Source organism: Octopus sinensis, linkage group LG23, assembly GCF_006345805.1.
Source record: "Octopus sinensis linkage group LG23, ASM634580v1, whole genome shotgun sequence".
In the NCBI taxonomy this organism is placed as follows: Eukaryota; Metazoa; Mollusca; class Cephalopoda; order Octopoda; family Octopodidae; genus Octopus; species Octopus sinensis.
The window spans coordinates 10,118,969-10,139,490 of record NC_043019.1 but is presented as its reverse complement, the minus strand read 5'-3'; the positions used below and the strand labels follow the sequence as shown (position 1 = coordinate 10,139,490).

The 20,522-nt window shown below is 35.1% G+C and overlaps 1 protein-coding gene across 1 annotated transcript in view; it reads left to right on the top strand.

The window, feature by feature from the left end:
* The first annotated feature begins 9,718 nt into the window (after positions 1-9,718).
* LOC115223674 (zinc phosphodiesterase ELAC protein 2) overlaps positions 9,719-20,522 on the top strand; it is a 37,750-nt gene continuing 26,946 nt past the window's right edge. Inside the window, exons 1-7 of the mRNA XM_036512539.1 lie at positions 9,719-10,101; positions 12,832-12,882; positions 14,894-14,964; positions 16,101-16,165; positions 17,021-17,075; positions 18,818-18,958; positions 19,597-19,661. Of these exons, the coding sequence (XP_036368432.1) occupies positions 9,815-10,101; positions 12,832-12,882; positions 14,894-14,964; positions 16,101-16,165; positions 17,021-17,075; positions 18,818-18,958; positions 19,597-19,661 (735 nt within the window). The 5' untranslated portion in view covers positions 9,719-9,814. The remainder of the gene's footprint in view (positions 10,102-12,831; positions 12,883-14,893; positions 14,965-16,100; positions 16,166-17,020; positions 17,076-18,817; positions 18,959-19,596; positions 19,662-20,522) is intronic.

The following is a 20,522-nucleotide window of genomic DNA, read 5'->3' as shown; positions in this document are numbered from 1 at the left end:
GATATTTTGTGGTCGATTCAAGGAAGATAACTCACGTTTCAACTTCCGTTTGTCATTCTCTCTATTTGACATTTTCACTCTGTATGGAAGAAGCGAGTTGGGGCCCTGAATGTCCCTTGTCTGTCCTTGTCGTGTCCCCTCTATGTAAACCTTTTATAGGTTAATAAAGAAATATATCTCTATTTGACATTACTCGTTAACGAATGACACATGTCTTCTTTGCTCCTTGTCTTTGGCTTTTCAACAATGCTAACGTCTAGTGTTTATATTTTTAAATACATATAAATTTACTCTCTCTATTAATCTTTACAAGATATATATTTAATTACTACCCACAAGGGGCTAAACACAGAGAGGACAGACAAACGGATAAGTCGATTACATCGATCCCAGTGCGTAACTGGTACTTAATTTATCGACCCCGAAAGGATGAAAGGTAAAGTCGACCTCTGCGGAATTTGAACCCAGAACGTAACGACAGACGAAATACAGCTACGCATTTCACCCGGCGTGCTAACGTTTCTGCCAGCTCGCCGCCTGTAACTTTACAAGATATGGCTTAACAAACTTCGAAATTTCGGCCACTGTTTTTATTTGTAAATAACATGACAAAAGTAGACATGCATGCAGGCATTCATACCTACATACATTGATAAATCTGCAGTTACTCTCTCCAGGTTACAATTTTATGTAATATTGGGGCCCTGGAATATGTAACACACTGCCTAAATACCAATTTTGAGAAATTAGACTTCTCAAAACCAGAAAGGAGAAAGCTGATTCAAAGATTACAGATCCAAACCATCACTGGAACTGTAAAAATCTGTAAAACTTTCCAGACGTTTATCATTTAAGTATATATGAACATGACTAGATATGCAAGTCTATGAGAAGACATTCATAAAACAAAACATACAAATCTGTACGCATACATACATATATTGTTGTTGGTATTGAAATTTCAATGAAGAAGCCTTGGATCAAGGTTAGAAACCAGCTCTTTCTCTATGGGCAAAGAATCTTGAAATAAAATTGAATTATAACATGCACGCATGCTTACTTACACACACACACAGAAGTGTGGATGTGGTAAGAAATTTGTTTCCCAAATATATAATTCTAGGTTCAGTCCTACTGTGTTGCATCTTAGGCAAGTGTCTTCTACTATATCTTCAGGCCAACCAAAGCCTTGTGAGTAGACTTAGTATATGGAAATGGAAAGGAGCCTGTCATCTATCTATCTTTCTATCTAAAAGAAAAGAAAATAGAGATTAGGAAGTTAACAATTGCTTATTATTAACAACAAACTGGGCATCTTCGCTTCTTACAGCCATTTCAATTAATACTCAATAATTTAATTATAAATTTGTACATTAAATTTATGTGGGCTGCCCACATATAACACAAATGTACATCTTTTTTACTCTGATGAAATTATACTCATGTCACATAAATGTAAATTTAATGTACAAATTTGTAATTAAATTATTGAGTATTAATTGAAATGGCTGTAAGAGAAGATGACTTATTTGTTGTTAATAATAAACAATTACTAACTTCCTAATCTCCATTTTCTTCTTTTAAATGGTTATAAACTATATGCTTTATATATACTTATTATGTTAAAGAAATTCATTCCCCAAAAATACTAGATATTGAACCAGTATTTCCTTGGATGAAGCCATCCCCTCATGAGGTTAACATATCCTCTAATTAAATACCTACCTACCTACCCATATTTCTTCTTTATGTTTCAGCCCAAAGGCTGTGACTATGCTGGAGCACCACCACCATTCTATGTTTAAATTGACCACCAGTGTTGGTTCATTTATGTTACCATAACTTAGTGGTTCAGCTGAAAGAGACCAATAGAGAAAGTATCATGCTTAAAAAAAAATACTGGAGTTGATTTGTCCATCTAAAACTCCTCACTGTGCTGCCACAATAAGGCCACAATCCAACATGATTGAAACAAAAGTTAGAAGTTTAGTGTTGACTCTTGGAAGAATATGTAAGACCATAGCTGCCTGATGACCCTCTAACTGCACAGAGACCATTGCAACCTAAATAAAAACTTTGTATGTGTGTAAGTTGTGTGCATAGATGCATGCATGTTCTCTTCTGTGAGGAAGTTGTTGTTTACTATCAAAAATACAAAACTCTATTGTTGAAACGTAGATAATAAAAACAAGTTCGTAATTTGATGCTTTTATATTTCCATTGACAAACTGTATTCGTAATATGCAAGTTGACTGGTTAATTACTTTCTTTCTGAAACCCCTAGCTTATCCAAATTGCCACTTAGGTTTATTACTCACAAAACCAAGTGTGCCAATTATTATTGGTATAAATTGGATTATAATCTGGGGAGGGAAGCTGGAGGTTTCAAAGCAGTTGTCTATAGTTATCCTCTTTCTGTTTGATTTTCAAAGAGATATTCACATCAGGAGGGCAGCTGACCTCAACGACGGTACATACTTTTGATTCTCTATCCCAAACAATGATATTCAGCCTGTAATGTTTGTACTTGGAAGAAGTTTTGATTGGCATATTCCACCAATATTGCTTGTGTAGATGCTTACGCATGTATTCAATAACAGGAGTATTCTTTGTATTTATCTCAGGGTAGATTTTGTTGTTGTTTTCAGAAGGCATTCTATATTGTTTTAGTGGCAGCATTGTATTACATTAAGCAATAGTACCTTGATAACATTTTTGGGCAGCTGCTAATCACACGTAATATCTTCCAGAGGAATGTGACATAATCAGCATTTTCAATGGCATCTTGGGGCACCAGAGGTTTCAATGTCTCTTTTCTTTATCAGGAATTTTGAAGTGTGATTGTGATGTAGCAGTCATGATCTCAAGAGAGGATGCAGTTCATGTCCATGTGTCATCAAGTCTTTGAGAAACATACCCATGCAGGAATTTTTGTTTTTATTATACTGAGCAGTACACATTTAGGTCATAATTGAAGTATGTTAGTCTAGCTGTCTTTGAGATGTATAGGAGGTTGTTAGGAAGAGAAAGCTTCTACCCCAATCTCTTTCATCTCTTCTTAGGTAGAGCTTGTTGATATCACTGTTTCTGTGGAAGTTTCCAGTTGATGTTAGGACCTTGTTAGTTTTAATGTCAGTGTAGTAGATTTCTTCTACAGATCAGTCAAGTATTTGAGATATTGGTATCAGTACTGGTGCTGAAAAGGCATTGTGAAATATTGTAAGAGGAGAGTTCTAACTGCTATATTTTTTTTAAAGTCTGATATAATATTCTTGGATCACTCTAACTTCCTTTATAGCATTTTTGTATATGTTTTCATCAATGCTAGGTATATGTAACATTGCATGTGTGGAACAGGAGAAATAGAGAGGCCATGGATGCACAGGTTCTGGGGTTGTGGACTGACAGTCCACATTCAGCCCTAAAATTCTACTCCAATGTCTGCTGAAAATTACTAATGAATTCCACCCATTTTGGGGCATTGTAAACGATTTAGTATAAATTTTCAGGAGGTCAACAAAGAAAGTACTGGTTACATAGGTATCTTGAAGTTGCAGACCCAAGCATGTAATCATTGGATTCTTGGAGCAGAAACAATAATGGAGTCAATGGCAAAAAAAAGGGGTGGGGGGCTCTGAGTATGAGGATTGTTGCTCAGGCCTTTGTGAGCCACTCAATGCCACCAAGTAAGGTTGTAGATACTTCTGTCAGGCGCAGAGACTTCAGCCCATAAGTGAGCAATAGAGTCAAATGCCTTCCTATAACCAAGCCACACTGTCACAAGTTTTCTGTAGTGTTTTCTTACTTTGGACAGCACATCTTTGTTATCCAAAGCTGTTTGACACACCCCTGCTCACCCTTCTTTCCACATGTCTTTCACTTGTTATTGCACTCCTTGACAAGTTGATTGAAATCGCTTGTGTAAAGCTTGTACATCATGCTTAGGCATATAGCTTTATGCTGGCTCAATTGTCATTTTTGGCTACAAGATTCATCTCTGCTATAGGAGGCCAATTTGCTATGTCAATCTGGCCTTCCGTGGTTCTTTTGAATGAACACTTTAATGCCTTTCTGTAGAAAGTCAGTCTCTTTCATGTGTCTTCTCATTTTGTAAATCACCCACGGCAATGGGGAAAGTTTCTGGATCAACTGTATGTTTTATTGTCAATGTTGGTTCAGTATTCTTTCCTAAGTTTAGCCATGATACATTCAGATTAAAACATCTCTTTTCATTCCAGATCTCAAACCAGAATGATTCAAGATCTTTGCTTTGCTCAAAATATCCGTGCTTTTTATGCAAGAAGACTTTTTGAAAAGAAGAAGAGTGCCATCTTGACGATTGCGTGTTATCTCCAGCAGTATCTGAAAAGGCGAGATCATGCAGCTCAACTCATTCAACGTGTAATGAGAGGCTGGATCGTCAGAAAGCATGCCAAGAAATTACATCATAATGCTACTCTTATACAAAGTTGCTGGAGAGGTTATAAAGTCTTCTGTCTAAACTTTCTATGGCAAAGTTTTTTCTCTCATCATCCTGAGTTCTTTAAAGTAATTAGCATTGCCCTGAAGAGCTTCATATGAAGAGTTGCTATAGAGTTTTCTGGATAAGATGTAATTGGTGAGATGTGAACTCCTTATTCTCCCTACATTTTATTATGATGGTTAACCATCCAATATTGAAGTAAAGATTGTTAACTCTTCAAGGTTTGTTTTCCATCTTGCTTACTTCCATTTAGTAATTTCATTAGAATACGTTTGGCAAGTTTATCTTGGGTGTTCTTCACTTAAAATGGAATGCACTGATCGTATGCCACATCGCCAGCAATTTCCTGGATTGTTTCATGACAAGCATGCACTACATGTCTGTACCCTACGTGTAACAGTCTGCAACTGACATGGCCTACCCACATGAAAAGTTTTGCGTATCTGCAGGAAGGGTGGAATCAGCTCCCACCCAAACAGTTTTGCCCACACAGCATAACTTTTGGTGGGGAAAAATAAAGTCAGATGCTTATTGAATGCACCTCTTGTGTGTGTGTGTGTGTGAGAGTGAAGGTGCATGGCTTAATGGTTAGGATATTTGGATCACGATTGTAAGGTCGTAAGTTTGAATTCTAGCAGCACAGTGTGTCCTTGAACAAGACACTTTAGTTCACTTAGCTACACTCAGCTGGCAAAAGTGAGTTGTACCTGTAATTTAAAGGGCCAATCTTGTCACATTCTGTGTCTTACTGAATCTCCTTGAAAACTATGGTAAGGGTACATGTGCTCGTGCAATGCTCAGTCACATGTTAATCTAATGAGCAGGTTGTTCCATTGACTGAATCAACTGGAACATTTGTCCTCATAACCCACAGAATGACAGTTTGTGTGTGTGTGTATGTATGTGTCTTTGAGATAATTTTAAGGTGTTTCTTTTGCAGAATTCAAGCCAGTCACTAACAGTGGCAATGCTCTCTTATTCAAATCGAGACAGCTCTTGGGGTTTGTGGTTACATGAACTGGTTGATGTATGTATTGTGCACATTCATGTACATATGAGTAAACTTGTACTCATATGTGTGCATGACTCAACAGAATACAATTGTGTATATTTCATTTCTGATTTTGTGTCTGTGTGTATATGTGGTTTTTGTGCATATGTTCACCCAGGAGCCTCAAATGGAGAATCATTGGAATGTTTTACATATTTTTACTATTTCTGTGATGGAATGAATCTGGAAAATGCAAATCAGTTTGCTCTCTTTTGGAGAACCCAAGCATTTCTAGTTTTATTTGTATGTCATTTGTTACATAATCCAGTGCACCAATAATAATAACAACTGGAAACCTGTAGCCTGAATATGAGAGTTCTCCATTCTCCAGTTTTTGAAGAGAAGTTCACATCTGTTGTGCTCCGTTCTCTACAATGGTGCATGATTTTTGCTCCGTGTCCCATACAACCCAAAGCTCTCCTGTTGTGCTGACACTGGATGGCTGTTTTTATGGGAATTTTCCAACTGTGTTTTTATCTTGAAATGTGTACATATTCTCTGGTTCTTGGCTGCAGCATTATGTCCCATGCGGAGGTAATGTCTTGTAGATATTTTTGAGCAGCCACTGATGGCAAGAGTGATATCTTCCAAACTGGAATCATATAATTTTGCTTTCAATCACAACATTGATGCTTAGGGACATCTCTCTTCTTGATCAGTAACTGTCTCCTGTTTTTGGATAGCAAAGACATAGACTTCGAGATGCATTGTGATGTAGTTATTGCATGTCAAGGAGAGGCTACAATTCCTCTCAATGTTTCTGGCATTCTCCAATCTGTGACATGTGTACCCATGCATAACTTTCTGCAGGTATGATGAGTATTTCTTTTCCATGTCTGTTAGAATAAGCCAGTTCAACCACCTTGGAACATCTGTGCCCTCAGAGAATTTGTATGTGTGTTGTGTGTGTATCTGTTATTATTTAATTTTATTTCTAGATTTCTTGCATATGGAGAAAGAGTCAGTTTCTAACCTAAATCCATGATTCCTTCATTGAAATTTCAAATGCACCAACAGGGTAGCTGTTCATGTAGGTGTGTATATGTGCAATTATTTGTGGTTAGTGCATGTGCAGATTTATATGTTTTGTTTTATGTATGTATACTTATGCATATAGTCGTATATATAAACCTGTGCATATGAACTTACATGCTAAACTTCTGGTAAGTTTTAAATATTTTGACAGTTCCATTGATGACTTGTATATGTAGTTTTCTAATTAGCTTTCTCCTTTCTGAATTTGAGAATGCTAATTTTTCAAAGTTGGTGTTGAGATAGTTTGTTACATGTCCCAGTGCCCCAGTAATTACAAGTATAAATCTGAACTAGTAATCTGGGTGGAGTCCCTATAAATCTCTCGGTAGCTCAGCACAGTTGTTCTCTGATTTGCTGATCTTTAGCTTCATATTGACACAAGTCGGGCAAATGATTTCTGCTGCTCTTTATAGTTTCTTTTTTCTCTCCCAAATCACTACATCTCTTCTATTATGTTTGTATTTAGTGAGGCTTTGACAGAATCATTCCCCCTCACCAATACTCTTTTACATTATGAGTAGTAATGGTGTTTACTGTACTGTGGGTTTGTATCTCTCTGGTCTCAGGTTTATCTTCCAACAGATCTCATTGTACAGTGTCCTGGTCACATCATCAAGTCTCATTGGTAGATAATAATGCAATGGCATTTTCAGACAACAGCTTGTAATGTTGATGTTGTCTTCACTGTTAACTTCACAAAGTCTCTAATGGCTATCGTATTTCAATGTTTTCTCTGTGTCTATGTTCCTTTTGTACACCAAGAATTTGATTGTTATTTCTTGCTCCTAGATTGCAAATGAAAACTCTTCAAAGTGAGACTTAGGGATCTGGTTGTTGGTCCACAATGGACTGTTTTCATTATCACTGTTGCTGTCATTTCTATTGACGTATCCATACATAGCCTTCTGCTGATGTGCACTCATCCTTCTGTCTGATATGTTGCAGTAAAGCTGTGCAATTTCTTTGGCATACATTCAAGGTCATCAGACAAGAAATACTTTTCAAGAAGCTGCTTTCCAAGTCTCATGATGTTACCTGCCTTGTATGTAGACTTGATCTAAGGATACACTTCAATGCTTGGTGGTTAAAAGATATTGCCGAAGAGATATGAACTGAAGTTAGACCTCTGCTTTCTTGTTTTCATTTTAGGTAGAGGTGGTCCATGTCACTATAGGTGTGAAGATTATTTGTGCTGGTTAATATGTTTTTGGTTTTATATCAATGCTATGGATCTCATCAGCTTTAAGATGGTAGTCCAGGATGAGGTTAGGTCATCTATGGTATACTCTGTGGAACATTAACAATTTGAAAAGCTTCTAACATCCACAATTGAGGGACAGAGTCAAAAGATTTCTTATAGTACACCCACATTGAAATTAGGTTCCTCCTATGTCACAGTACCCCTGACATTACAACTCTGTTGATTAGCAGTTGCTAATCCTATTCCCAAACTCCCTTCTTCTCAGCAGCTTGTTCAGAACATTAATCTGTCAATTATTATTATTTTTTTTAATCATTGTGTCCAAAACAACAAGTTTTAAACAATAAACAGATGTTGAATTGAAAACATATACTCTTTTACTTGTTTCAGTCATTTGATTGCGGCCATGCTGGAGCATCGCCTTTAGTCGAGCAAATCGACCCCGGGACTTATTCTTTGTAAGCCCAGTACTTATTCTATCGGTCTCTTTTGCCGAACCGCTACTTTTCTCATCCATCAAATTTACTGTTTATCCCCCTGGTGGCCACATTCCATTTATCATTTAAACTGCATACCACTACTCACTTCAGCCTCACCTGGATCTCATTGCTATGGTGAAATGGATGTGCCTTCTTGTCATCCCATCTTTTCTCATAAGATTCCAGGTGTAGATTATTTATGTGGACTGAATATCTTTATTTACTTCAAATCATTAATTCATAGCCTTGATGTTTCAAAAAAGTTTTTCTTGTTGTTTTTTTAGCAGTATATGTAGGATATAATAAGGAATTTCCTGTTCCCATTGATCATACTAAAGACAAATTTAGGTGGGACAAAATGAATAGGACAAAATAAGCTAAATTTATCTCTTCAATTCTCTAGAACTACATTTGAAAAACGACTCATGCACACCAATATCCATCCTTAGATATCAGAAAGATCAGAAATGTAACAAAGATTATAAACATTTAAGTCAAATGAAAGTTCATGGAAAAATAACGCCTATGAAATTAACAAAACTTCACTAAATCTAAAAACTCAACATAAAATATTCTCAACAACCTCTCGGCGATCTGCTATTCCGGTACTACTTAAGAAAAGTGGTCACAGTGCGTGCACTCGCGCTAGCTAGTCGTGACTACTCGATCCTTACTATGTGTTTTTGTTTTATTTACTTTGTTTAAAAATTTTTTTTACTTTGTGTTTTTGTGTTTTATTTACTTTGTTTTAAAAAAATGATTTACTTTGTGTTTTATTTACTTTGCTAGGAAGTCATTTCTTTAAGAAACTGAAATTGTAAAAGAATTCATTGCAAAATTTTACTGACATAAGTTAGAAAAATAGTAAATTAGAAAAATGGACGAAATGGAGAATACAAGAGAAAAAAAATTATAAAAGTATTTATGTAAATATCATTACCATTAATTAAGTTCGGTTTAATAATTTAAACATTTTGAAAACGAACAAAGAATACAGAATAGGAGGAATATAAGAATAAGGTGTTGACTCCATTAAAAAAACTTCCAGCTCATAGAAAATATTTTATATGAAATACAAAATATATATACAAGAGAAAAAAAGTTAAAATATCTATGTAAATATCATTATCATTTAATTAAGTTCGGTTTAATAATGTAAACATTTTGAAAACGAATAAAGAATACAGAATGGGCGGAGGGATGAACTTAAGAATAAGGTGTTGACTCAAAATTGACTCCACTAAAAAAAATTCCAGCTCATAGAAAGTATTTTATATGAAATATCGTGAAATATTACATCATTTTATGGTTAAAACCTATTATTTTCTCGCGGTCGTGCAGACGTTATGTATAGTCATCTAGTTTTATATATAATTAGAATTTTAGAATAACTACCAACAATAATAAACAATAATAGTTTATGTAAAATGTGTTCCGAGGTGCAACTCTGACTTTTTCGTAAAGTGATAAGTCAACGAGAGTTACGTCCCTTGACTCAATGTCGTCCATCCACGATGTTCTTCTGTTGTTGACATGAATCTTCTTTTCGAAGTTATAACTTACAAATGAATATATTGATATTCCCAGTTTGGAAAATTGCCAAACCTACATACTTTTTCCCTTCGCCATCAGTGTTAACAGCCTACCATTCTCGTGCCAGCGCAAACAAAGTAAAACGACTCCTTCAGGAGATGCCAAAAGCCCAGACGACGAAGGAGAAGCTTCGACATGTGCGTTACAGGGAGCAGATCGGAGGGAAATTACCAATTCCTGGCAAAATAGAGTTGGAGGTTATTGGTAGCGGTGGTTATGGTACACCCCGCTCTGTAATACTGTCAACGGATCATGTGCGGTAAGTAAAGGAATTCTAACTAATTGCTCGCAATAACAACCTTGGAGTCTCTACACAATCGCTCAACCTTTTAGAAATAACAGCCAAATCAACCTACTATCACACCTTACTCTTTTAAAACGGTAGGGACACATTAAACTGTAGTTTTACAGAGTCTTTGGTGGTAGAGTTTGATTTTTTTTTATACACACTAAATATATTTCTGTGTCTTTCTATCCACTTCAGTTGAGCTCCATATTTCCTTTATGGATGTAGGAAGGCCGTACTTAGTCGTAATGTAAAGGTTCACATTTAACAGAAACAATTTAATTAAATGCTGCCTTTAGTCTGCGATTGGTTTCGAAGATTGCGGAGTAATTTCGAGAAAATATGAAGTGTACCCGAAATGCCGAGACGAAAACCAAATAGGTTTTATAGAACACAAACATTTAGTAAACTTATAAATATTTCATTAGAAACGGCAGTGACAAACCCCCCCATTAATCTTAAGGTAGAATAAGGTAAACGAAAGCGTAGAAACAACTTTATAAAAAGTGGCAGAGGTAAAGAATACCTGTTCGGCGTGACCCCCCCCCCCACTAAACCTAACCCTAACCACCAGGTGTATGTGATCTTTACTTTCGCTTAAAAACACTAATTTTAAGTTGTAATGATACATAACTGCGATACTTACAACTTCGTTTTAAAACCAGATTTAAAGCAAGAAAAAGAAAAAAAACACTTAGGTAATTTAGAAGTATTAATGACGAGGAATGATGCAATTTTTTTTCTCGTTACTTTGCGCCACAGAAATCTCGAAATATATGATTGAATTGTTTATCATCTCGAGTATCAAAGATTCTTTCAAAATTTCATTTCATTCGATTCTATAAACATTCGATATTCTGTGTGACTTTCCTCAACATCTGGATCGATGAAATTCTCACAATATAACAACTGAATGTTTGTAAAGGCCACTGCCACATCGATCCCAGTGATGTTGAGATTCAAAGAGAATAAGTGCAGCCCTGCAGGGGCACCACGTTGAACGGTTTTAGTCAAACAAATCTATCCCCACCAGGACTTACAAACCACCACTGGTTGTCAAGGAGTGGTGGTGGACATACAAACACACGCACACACAGTGGGCTTTCTGTTTCTGTCAACCAAATCCATTCGCAAGGCTTTGGTCAGCTCAGGTCTGTAACAGAAACCACTGGTTACTTTGTTGGAGGTTGTGGGTGGCTACCAGGAATCAGTTAGATCTGTACATGCCCGACCACATTGCTGATGACAAGTGCAAACTTCTTCATGGGCATCTTGACTAAAATTTTAAACTGTGTTCAGCAGAGTTATGAACCAAAAAATTGTTGATGTCCTCAACAGAGCTGGGCATTGGACAAAATTCCTTGATGTTTTTAGTTACAGCCTTTTACATTTCAAAATTCAAATTGCATCAAAGTTAAATTTGTCTTCCACTCTTTCTAGGTTGGTAAGATAAAATATTCTTTTCTACTCTAGGTTCAAGGCCCGGAATTTTTGGGGAGGAGGCCAGTCAGTTAGATCAACCCCAGTGTGCAACTGGTACCCTGAAAAGATGAAAGGCAAAGTTGACCTTGGTGGAATTTGAACTCAGAACATAAAGCCAGACAAAATATCACTAAGCATTTTGCCCAGCATGCTAATGTTTCTGCCTTGGTAAAATAAAATATTAACCAAATGCTGGGATTGATTATACCTGCATCCAAAATGAGTGACTGTCTGTTGGTGTTAGACATCAGTTATAATCATTTCAAATTTAAGTACAAAACCACAAATTTGGGGAGAAGCAGATTTAGACTCATGGCTGAAATTTAGCTTGAAGAGGGTATAGTTGATTAAATCAACTCCTCTTCTCTAGAAAACAACTGGTTACACACCTTAGCATACAGCCACACATTATCAGTTGAGGTGTGAATTAAATTAATGCTTTACAGGTTTGGTACTTGTTTAGTCAACTCTTGAATGACATAGAGTATAAAAGATATTAGTTGGTTAACATCACATTTTATTTCACATACACCTTGAAGTTGGACATTTATTTTCTTTATCTGCTTTTCACTAGAGACCTCCATGATGTTGCCACCTTTCAACAGTATTGCTTTTTCCAGTGATGCTGAGCATCATTGATGCCACCAACAATTGCCTGTCTCTTTTTTTTTTTATTTTTTAATTTTTTTTTTGCTCACCTTCAGTTGTGTTCTGTTTCTCCTGTTATCCATGCAAACATCACTACACCACATCAAGTGTAGTTGTAACATTTTCAGTCATGCAGCAACTATTTTATTACCTGTTGGACTTATCTTCAGCTTTGGTTTTTCATTCACATGTCTCTACTATATCTCTGAAGAAACATTCTCTGCTACCCTCTACAGCCCACAAATTCTTGCTCTTCTTTCATCCTTAAGGCTAAAGTCAGCCATGTAGAACATTACTGATCAAACTATAAACTGATGACATTCAGTGATATGTATAAAGTTAGATATTTCACTAAACTCTTCCAAAATCTTGCTTGTATTAAGCAGTTTATTCATTTTTAAATATAGTCATTTGAGAGGCTAAACTCTAATTTTCTACATATTGTTCTGCTCATCTACAAATATTGAAGCTAATGGTTTAGAAAATTTCTGGTAGTTCATTTACTTGGCCATTGAATCTGCTTTATGATAATTCTTTTACTGTATTTTTTTTTTTTTAATCTTTTGAATGTAGATATTTATTTAATTGTGGTGAAGGAACTCAGAGGATTGCATCAGAACATAAGTAAGTGTATCTTTTTCTTTTTTATAAATTTGTTTTTGAATGTCAATCCCATCAAGGTTGACTTCTCCTTTCATCCTTAGGGATTTCATGAAATAAAGCACCATTCAGTGACTGTCCCTCCTCACTTTTGGAAATTTATATTTTATGTGTACCATTAAACATTTGTAGGGAGCAAAAAGGACAAAAAGTGTTTCCTCAAGTATGGTTTGTGGGGAATCTCCATCACTTAAGATGAGAGTTTACTCATTTAATGAACTAAATTACCTGCGCCTTAATAAGTAGCTGAGTATTCCCCAGACATTTTGTATACTGAATTTAATTCTCAGCCGTAATCAGTATTAGACAGTATGTGGCAAAGCTGTTCCTTTTGGATTATGGATACAATCTGCCCAGCAGGATTTTCTGCAGTTTCTATCTCTCCAATTTCACTCACAGGTATGGGTTGACTGGAGGCAAATGATATTTGCCCAAGACGCCATGCAGTGGAAATGAAATTAGGATGGTTGCAAAGCAAATTTCTTAACTATTCAACAACACTGTACTTGTACTTCAAAAGTATTAGGTACCTTTAAGGATTTTTTTGATGGAAAAAAACAAAAGCTGTTATGTTTCCAGCATAAAATAATTTCCAATCCTATTCCTGCTTGCATTATGGTACTGGAAATTGGGAGATTGGATTTAGTCAGTATCATTTATTGAACACAGAAATGGTCTGCTCATTTTGAAAAATTATCATGAAAGGGTTAAGTTCTAATATTTTTATGCTTTATCTTATGTAGTTATTAATAAAAATAATGTCTTAGTAGTAGAAAAATTCTGATAGTTTGGTACCATTTATTTAATTCTCCATAAAATTAGGGCTCAATGCTTCAGTTTGTTTATCTCAGATTACAATTAAGCTTTTCACATTTAAAACAGCCAAATCCAATCCAAATCTTGTACCGGTTTTATGTTGAAACTGGTCACTCTATTTTTAGAAATGTCATTCTAAAAATAAACAATCACATCATCAAAATCTTGAAGCTACAAGATAATGCGTGATTAATTCCAAACAACATGAATAAATATGCATTACATTTCACAGAGTAATCTGAATGCTAAACTTTGCCAATGTTCACTTAATTGTATTTTCTTGATACAGAAGAAGACATCTTTTCTCTGTTAGTCTCAGCTCTATCTTGTCATACCTTTGTGATCATCAGAAATAATGCTATTTTCTATGTATAATTGTAATGTAACTATCTCTAAAGCTAGAAAGAGCATTTGCAGACCAGGGCTTAAAAAAGACGAGAGGTAAATCTCCTTCTGGGATAGGATCATAGAGTATTGCAGATAGCTTTTAGAAATGTTATCTCCAGCAGGAAACTGCTGCATGAGATAAGGGCCAAGCAACTAAAGTGGTCCTAGAGAATCAGCGATGAATGGAAAGATTGAAAGGAAAAAAGCAGAGGAGGGAGAAGGAGGACATGGATTTCAAGCTTGATGAACGAGTTGGAAGAAAGACTCGTTAACACTCAAGATATGGAACTGTTACAGAAAACAAAGAACAGAATTATAGTAGTACATGATCACCTATGTCCTACATTCTGGACATGGAACCTGAAGGAGAAGTTCTGCAATAGGTGAACTGAATAATGAAGACTTACTTAAGTGTAAAAAGGTATTTTAACTGCAGTATTTGATGGTCTTCACAAGTCCTTTGTAGCTTTAGAGGCATTTGCATTATGAATATACATAGAAAATAGTGTTACTTCTGTAGATCACCAAGATACAACAGGATAAAATTGAGACTACTGGAAACATTAGAAGTAATGCCATAAACATTTCTATAAAGATGTAAACTACTTTCAGATGAAACTGGTGGGATTTGGCTGGATTATGATAATTTTCAATGTTGTTGTTTTTGAAACTGAATTTCTTAGTTGCCAAAATATTATGTCTTTGTTCTGCTGTTTTGCAATTTGCTTTCTAATGTTTCATTTTCTTTTTTTTTTCTTCTTCTTTTTGAAAGATTTAAGTTATCACGGTTAGAGAATGTTTTCATAACGCATAATAGCTGGAACAATATTGGAGGCCTTCTTGGTATGTGGAACCATTTTTAGATTTATGTATTCTGAATTCATGTTATTTTTTCTGGAAAAAAAACAAACTGTGTTTCATATATGCTGGATACATGTTTCAATCTGCCTAGACAAGAATTATGACTCTAGAATTCTTTTTCTGCATATGTTTTCTTCACCATCCAATCCATAGCAAATGTTTGGATTGCTGTAGCTCTCTGCCTCATGCCAAGTCCCTGACTGAAAGATCCATTTTGGTTATGCCAAGGAGATCCATTTGGTCTACACCAACATCTGGATCAAGCTACCTGACACAGAAGTACCCTGAATTCCTGAGTGTTGTATGAAGCAACTAAATGGGTTGGTGTCTAGGACATCCAGCTGTAAAATGCTTCCTCAAGAAAAATATATCTGACTTAGCATGGAAAAGCAGGCATAAAAAAAAACAATGACAATCAATTATTTACAATTGACGGATATTTGTTGTTAACACAACATTTCGGCTGATATACCCTCCAGCCTTCAGCAGGTGTCTTGATGAAGGCTGGAGGGTATATCAGCTGAAATGTTGTATTAACAAAAAACAAGTTGCGGACAAATATCTGTCAATTGTAAATAATGTACATAATTCCTTATCTCTTAAATATAGAACTGAATCATGAAGATGTGGTAGTGCTAGTGTTTGACCTACTGGAATCCCAGAATTCTAATTGGAATTCATTGTTCAGTTAGCTTTTGATTAAGATTTTAATTTAAAATGTGAGCATTTTAATTTTTCTCTAAATTTCTGAGATGAGTTATCAATATTATATGCTGATTTATTCATGTTAGTATCACCATCTTAGTTTTTATAGTGACAGCATTTTGACTGTTGTATTCTCTGGTTTTCTTCAGGTGCCTCTTGTATTTGGTAATGTTCTTAGAATTTCAAACACTTTGGTTTATGCAGTGTGAGCTTGTAACCGACATCATAATACGAAATCTCCCTCGCATGTATAATGGAATGAGAACATTATCAAATATGAGAGATCCCTGAAGAAGGCTGAAGGGTGCAATGGTTGATAGTTTGTGACTTGAACAACCAAGATAAAAACACTAGTCTAAATAGATCAGTGTACTGTAAGGAACACTTCAGAATATTTTTTCTTATATTTTTAGGTTTAGCCCTGACTCTTGAAGCAATTAATGTACCTAAGATCACAGTTCATGGGCCTCTTAAAGTGGTAAGATGGAATTTTATGCTGCATCTAATAAAAAATTTCTCTTCTATTCCAATGGAATTTATATCTGGCAGAATTGCTGGTCCTTTTGGATTCTAAAATATTTTGATTGGACTCTGGTGCTTGTCAATCTGATACACTGCTACAAAATAATATCTGACAAGTGATGGACTCAATAAAATGAAATAAAATATCTCTTAGCTCTTTCATGACTATATTTCTAATAAAATATACTGTTTTACATGTTTCAATTAAATTTGGAAATAATCAAGAATTTGGAGGATTTAGTGAAATAGTTATTTTTTTAATTATTAAACTAATGTTTAGGACATGACTTAACAAAAAGATTTTTCATAAAATTACGATGAAAGGTTTCCATTTAAATATGAATTCTTTAAAATTAGTGGGTTTGTGTTATGGAAGCAGAGGTGATGCCAAAGATGTTAATGGTTTTTATCACTGAAGACTTTTAGCTGAAGTCATCATTGTGAGGTATATTCCACTTTTGGCTGTTTACCATGGCTGGAATCACTTTAGTACTAAAGTCTCAGCTCCTCACAACTTGCTACTTGCATATCAATCTTTTAGCTCTTTTGATGAATCTAATTCCTTTTGTTATTCCTTCTTCTGCTTTCTTACAATGTTCCAAAATAAGACATCAATATATTTTGTCCTCATTACACTGAAAAATCCAAACTTTAGCAACTCTTTAGAAACATCTCATTTCTTTTTCTTTTTTTGTTATCTTCATTGTTATCTCATGTCTTTAACTGAAATGAAATGTAATTATACTTTTTATTCAAATTTAAAACCTTTTATTTGTTTTCCTTATGTCTATGTTTACCTTCTTTTCATTAGGAACAATCAATTCGAATGGCCAAAAGTTTTGCAGAGAATTCAAATATCTGTATAGGTAAGGTTGGTTATAATATATTCATTGAAATTTCTGTGATGAAAGTGGTCAACAAATAAGCTGATAATGTAGAATGAAGACATTGACCACACAAAAATTAATCCTGTTGGTGTTTGCCATCTTCTGATGAGTTAGAACTTTCTCAGATTCAACCTCTTTTAGTAATCCAGATTTCATCTGACTTGACACAATATCAGTTGTCTCTACCGCTTCTCTATTTTTCCTAAATTCTCTCTCTCATCTCTCTTGTATATCATGTTTAACCCCAGGTTAACACTGGTTGATCCAACAAGTAATCAAAGGCATTCCAGCCATAACTGTCCTATCTTTTTTTTATGCACAGGGAACTCGAGATCATATTAGTGGTTTGAGGGAGATTTGATTGCTATTTCTAGCAGTTTGTGAATGCCAAAACTTTTTCCTCAGCATCATTCTGTTAAAAACTACTACAAAAAATAAAAAAGACATTAGAAAGACTTGTGAAAAATTTATCTCCATTTAATATATTGGATATCTTAAGGTATGTCAGCTTGGCAGAAATATTCCTCTCCAGATCAGAATATACTTCTTAATATTATTTCATTAAAGGAGGAAATAAATGTGGTCTTGAGGAGCATTAGTAATAAAAATGGATGGAAATGGATTGAGTGATCCTTGATTAATGAGGAACCATATTTTCTAACCCCTCCTCTTAAAATTGCTGATCTGGGATATCCAAAATGGCAGGATCTATGTAAATACACATTTTTTTAACTGTATTCTTTTGAGAAAAGGCTTTTGTGCCCAGAATATAAAGGATTTAAAAGCTTTCTGCAGTGTTAGCAGCTTTCCTTATTTCTCATTTCATTCATCTTTTTACTTCTGATACTTCAAGTGAACTACAAACATCTTCTTCTTCTTATTGCTATTTATTATAAGATGGTGAGCTGGCAGAGTTGTTAAGATGCTGGATGAAATGCTCAGCGGAATTTCACCCATCATTAAGTTCTGAGATCAAATTCCTCCAAGGTCAACTTTGCTTTTCATCCTTTCAGGGGTGATAAATCAAGTACCAGTGAAACACTGGGGGGTCAGTGTAATTGACTTGTCCCCTTGCTCAACATTTCAGGCCTTGTGCTTTTAGTAGAAAGGATCATTATTATTGTTTCTAAGATGGTGAGATGGCAGAGTTGTTAAGATGTTGGATGAAATGCTTAGTGGTATTTCATCTGTCACTACGTTCTGAGTTCAAATTCTGCTGAGGTCAGTTTTACCTTTCATCCTTTCAGGGTTGATAAAATAAGTACCAGCTGTGTACTGGGGTCAATGTAATTGACTATCCCCTCCACCAAATTTCAGGCCTTGTGCCTTTTGTAGAAAGGATTATTATTATTATTATTTATAAGGTGGCAGATCCGTTAGCACACAGGGCAAAATGCATAGCCGTAATTTCATCTGTCTTTACATTCTGGGTTCAAATTTCGTTGAGGTTGACTTTACCTTTCTGCTTTTTGGGGTTGATGAAATAAATACCAGTCAAATACTGGGGTCGATGTAATCGACTATCCCCCTCCCCACCAAATTTCAAGCCTTTTGCCTTTTGTAGAAAAGATTATTATTATTTCATATTTATTATTACTAAATCTACTTTTTTATATCAATCTACTCAGTTTTACTCTTCTTCAATCTGTTATGGTCTTGTGTCAGTGTTAGAAATCATTTTTATTTGTACTTTCAATGCTTTCTTTTTTTTTTATGTGTAGAAAAACGTGAAGCTGATATGGGCATTTATGAAGACACTGCTTTTAAGATAGAATATGTTTCCCTTCTACCAAATGCCATTGCAACAGAAAGAGTTAAGATGTGTAAACTAAAAGAAAATTTGACTGAAAACAGTGACCCAGGTAAGAAAGAATTAAACATTGTCAACTTTCAGGGAACCAGAATTGTTAAAACATTTCAAACTTTACTCCATGAAATTTGTTTTATCATTTTTACATTGGCATTGTTGTTATGTGAGGATATAGCAACTGGATGATCAAGTAAAACCATTATTTATCTTTCAGTTCAAATACACACACAAACATACGCACCACTGGAGATAAGAAAGTTTCTGTTGTTTTTTAACTTCACCTTGGTATGAATAAATGAAGAGTATGGAGAATGATTGGTGCTTGAAGAAGGGCTGAACATCACCTAATCTTCCCTACCCCCTCTATGTATCCCTTAACACTTGTTCATTCATTATATTCACCGTTGCACTCGACTCTTCCATATTCTCTTGCAATCGCGACCCATCCACATTGATGGTTCTTCTTTTCTTATTAACTTCTGTTTGCCCTGTATCTTGAGGGTCCACATAAAATATCTCATCATCCCTATTTTTATCTCTTCTCCTCTCCACCCTAATCAGCCCCTTGCACTCTTCTAAAATTGTTCTTCATGTGTTTTTGCTTATTAATTTATCTTTTTCATGACATTTTCATGTAGTTTCTGCCCCCCACCCCCTTCTCTCTCACATATTTGATCCCTTTCATTACAGCACCTCCTAAGAAAATGCGATTTTCTGTTGAAGAATTAGATGCTGCCATGGCCTTTATTTGTACAGTAAGTGAGGCTTTTTTTTTTTATCTATGCAAAACATAGGAGGCATTTTTTAACAAAAAAAAGTATTTGCCAGGATTAGAATTATGGTTAAAACCTAATGTTATTGGTGAGCAAAAGGTAACTGTTGATGCTTCAAATTCTAATATAATTTTGTTGTATAAATCTTCACATTCTTTAATAATTTCTGTAAAATTTTAGATTAAGGACTACATGTCTATGCAAATATCTGGGTAGAATAATAAATCTCTGCAAAAAATTATTGATTCTGTTTGATTTGTTTTTATTACAAAATATAGGGCGTGAGGCATATGTGAAATGTTACTCCAAGAAAGGGATCATTGAACTACAAGACATTGAGAATCATTGCTCTGCAGTGTCATTTGACCTGCTAGAAGTAGTAGCTACTTCAGATTACTTCCATTTGTCTTGAAAAAATAACACATTGGATAATGTTTGAAAATACGAAAATGGATGGTCATGATTGGAAGGCTTTGATCATAAATCTGCTTAGTTAAGATTCACCTGGGTTACACAACAACATTAACTTCTCCAGACCCATAAGGTGATCTTGAACTCAGTATTCACTGCTTAATAATCAGTCCTGATTTAGAATTAGGGTAATGGGTCCCTGTGAGTTGCCTTGTTTAGGGGGATGGTGTAATGCCAGTGGCAGGAAACAAGTCAGTGATTTCCTTAATAGGTTTTTATGGTTATACATAAGGTAGTGAATTGGTAAAGATATTAAAGCATCAGTTAGAACGTTTTGTGGCATTTGTTCCAACTGTCTGTGCTCTGAGTTCAAGTTCTGCCATAGTCAGTTTTCATCTTTTCATGATAAATAAATTATTAATCAATGGTGGT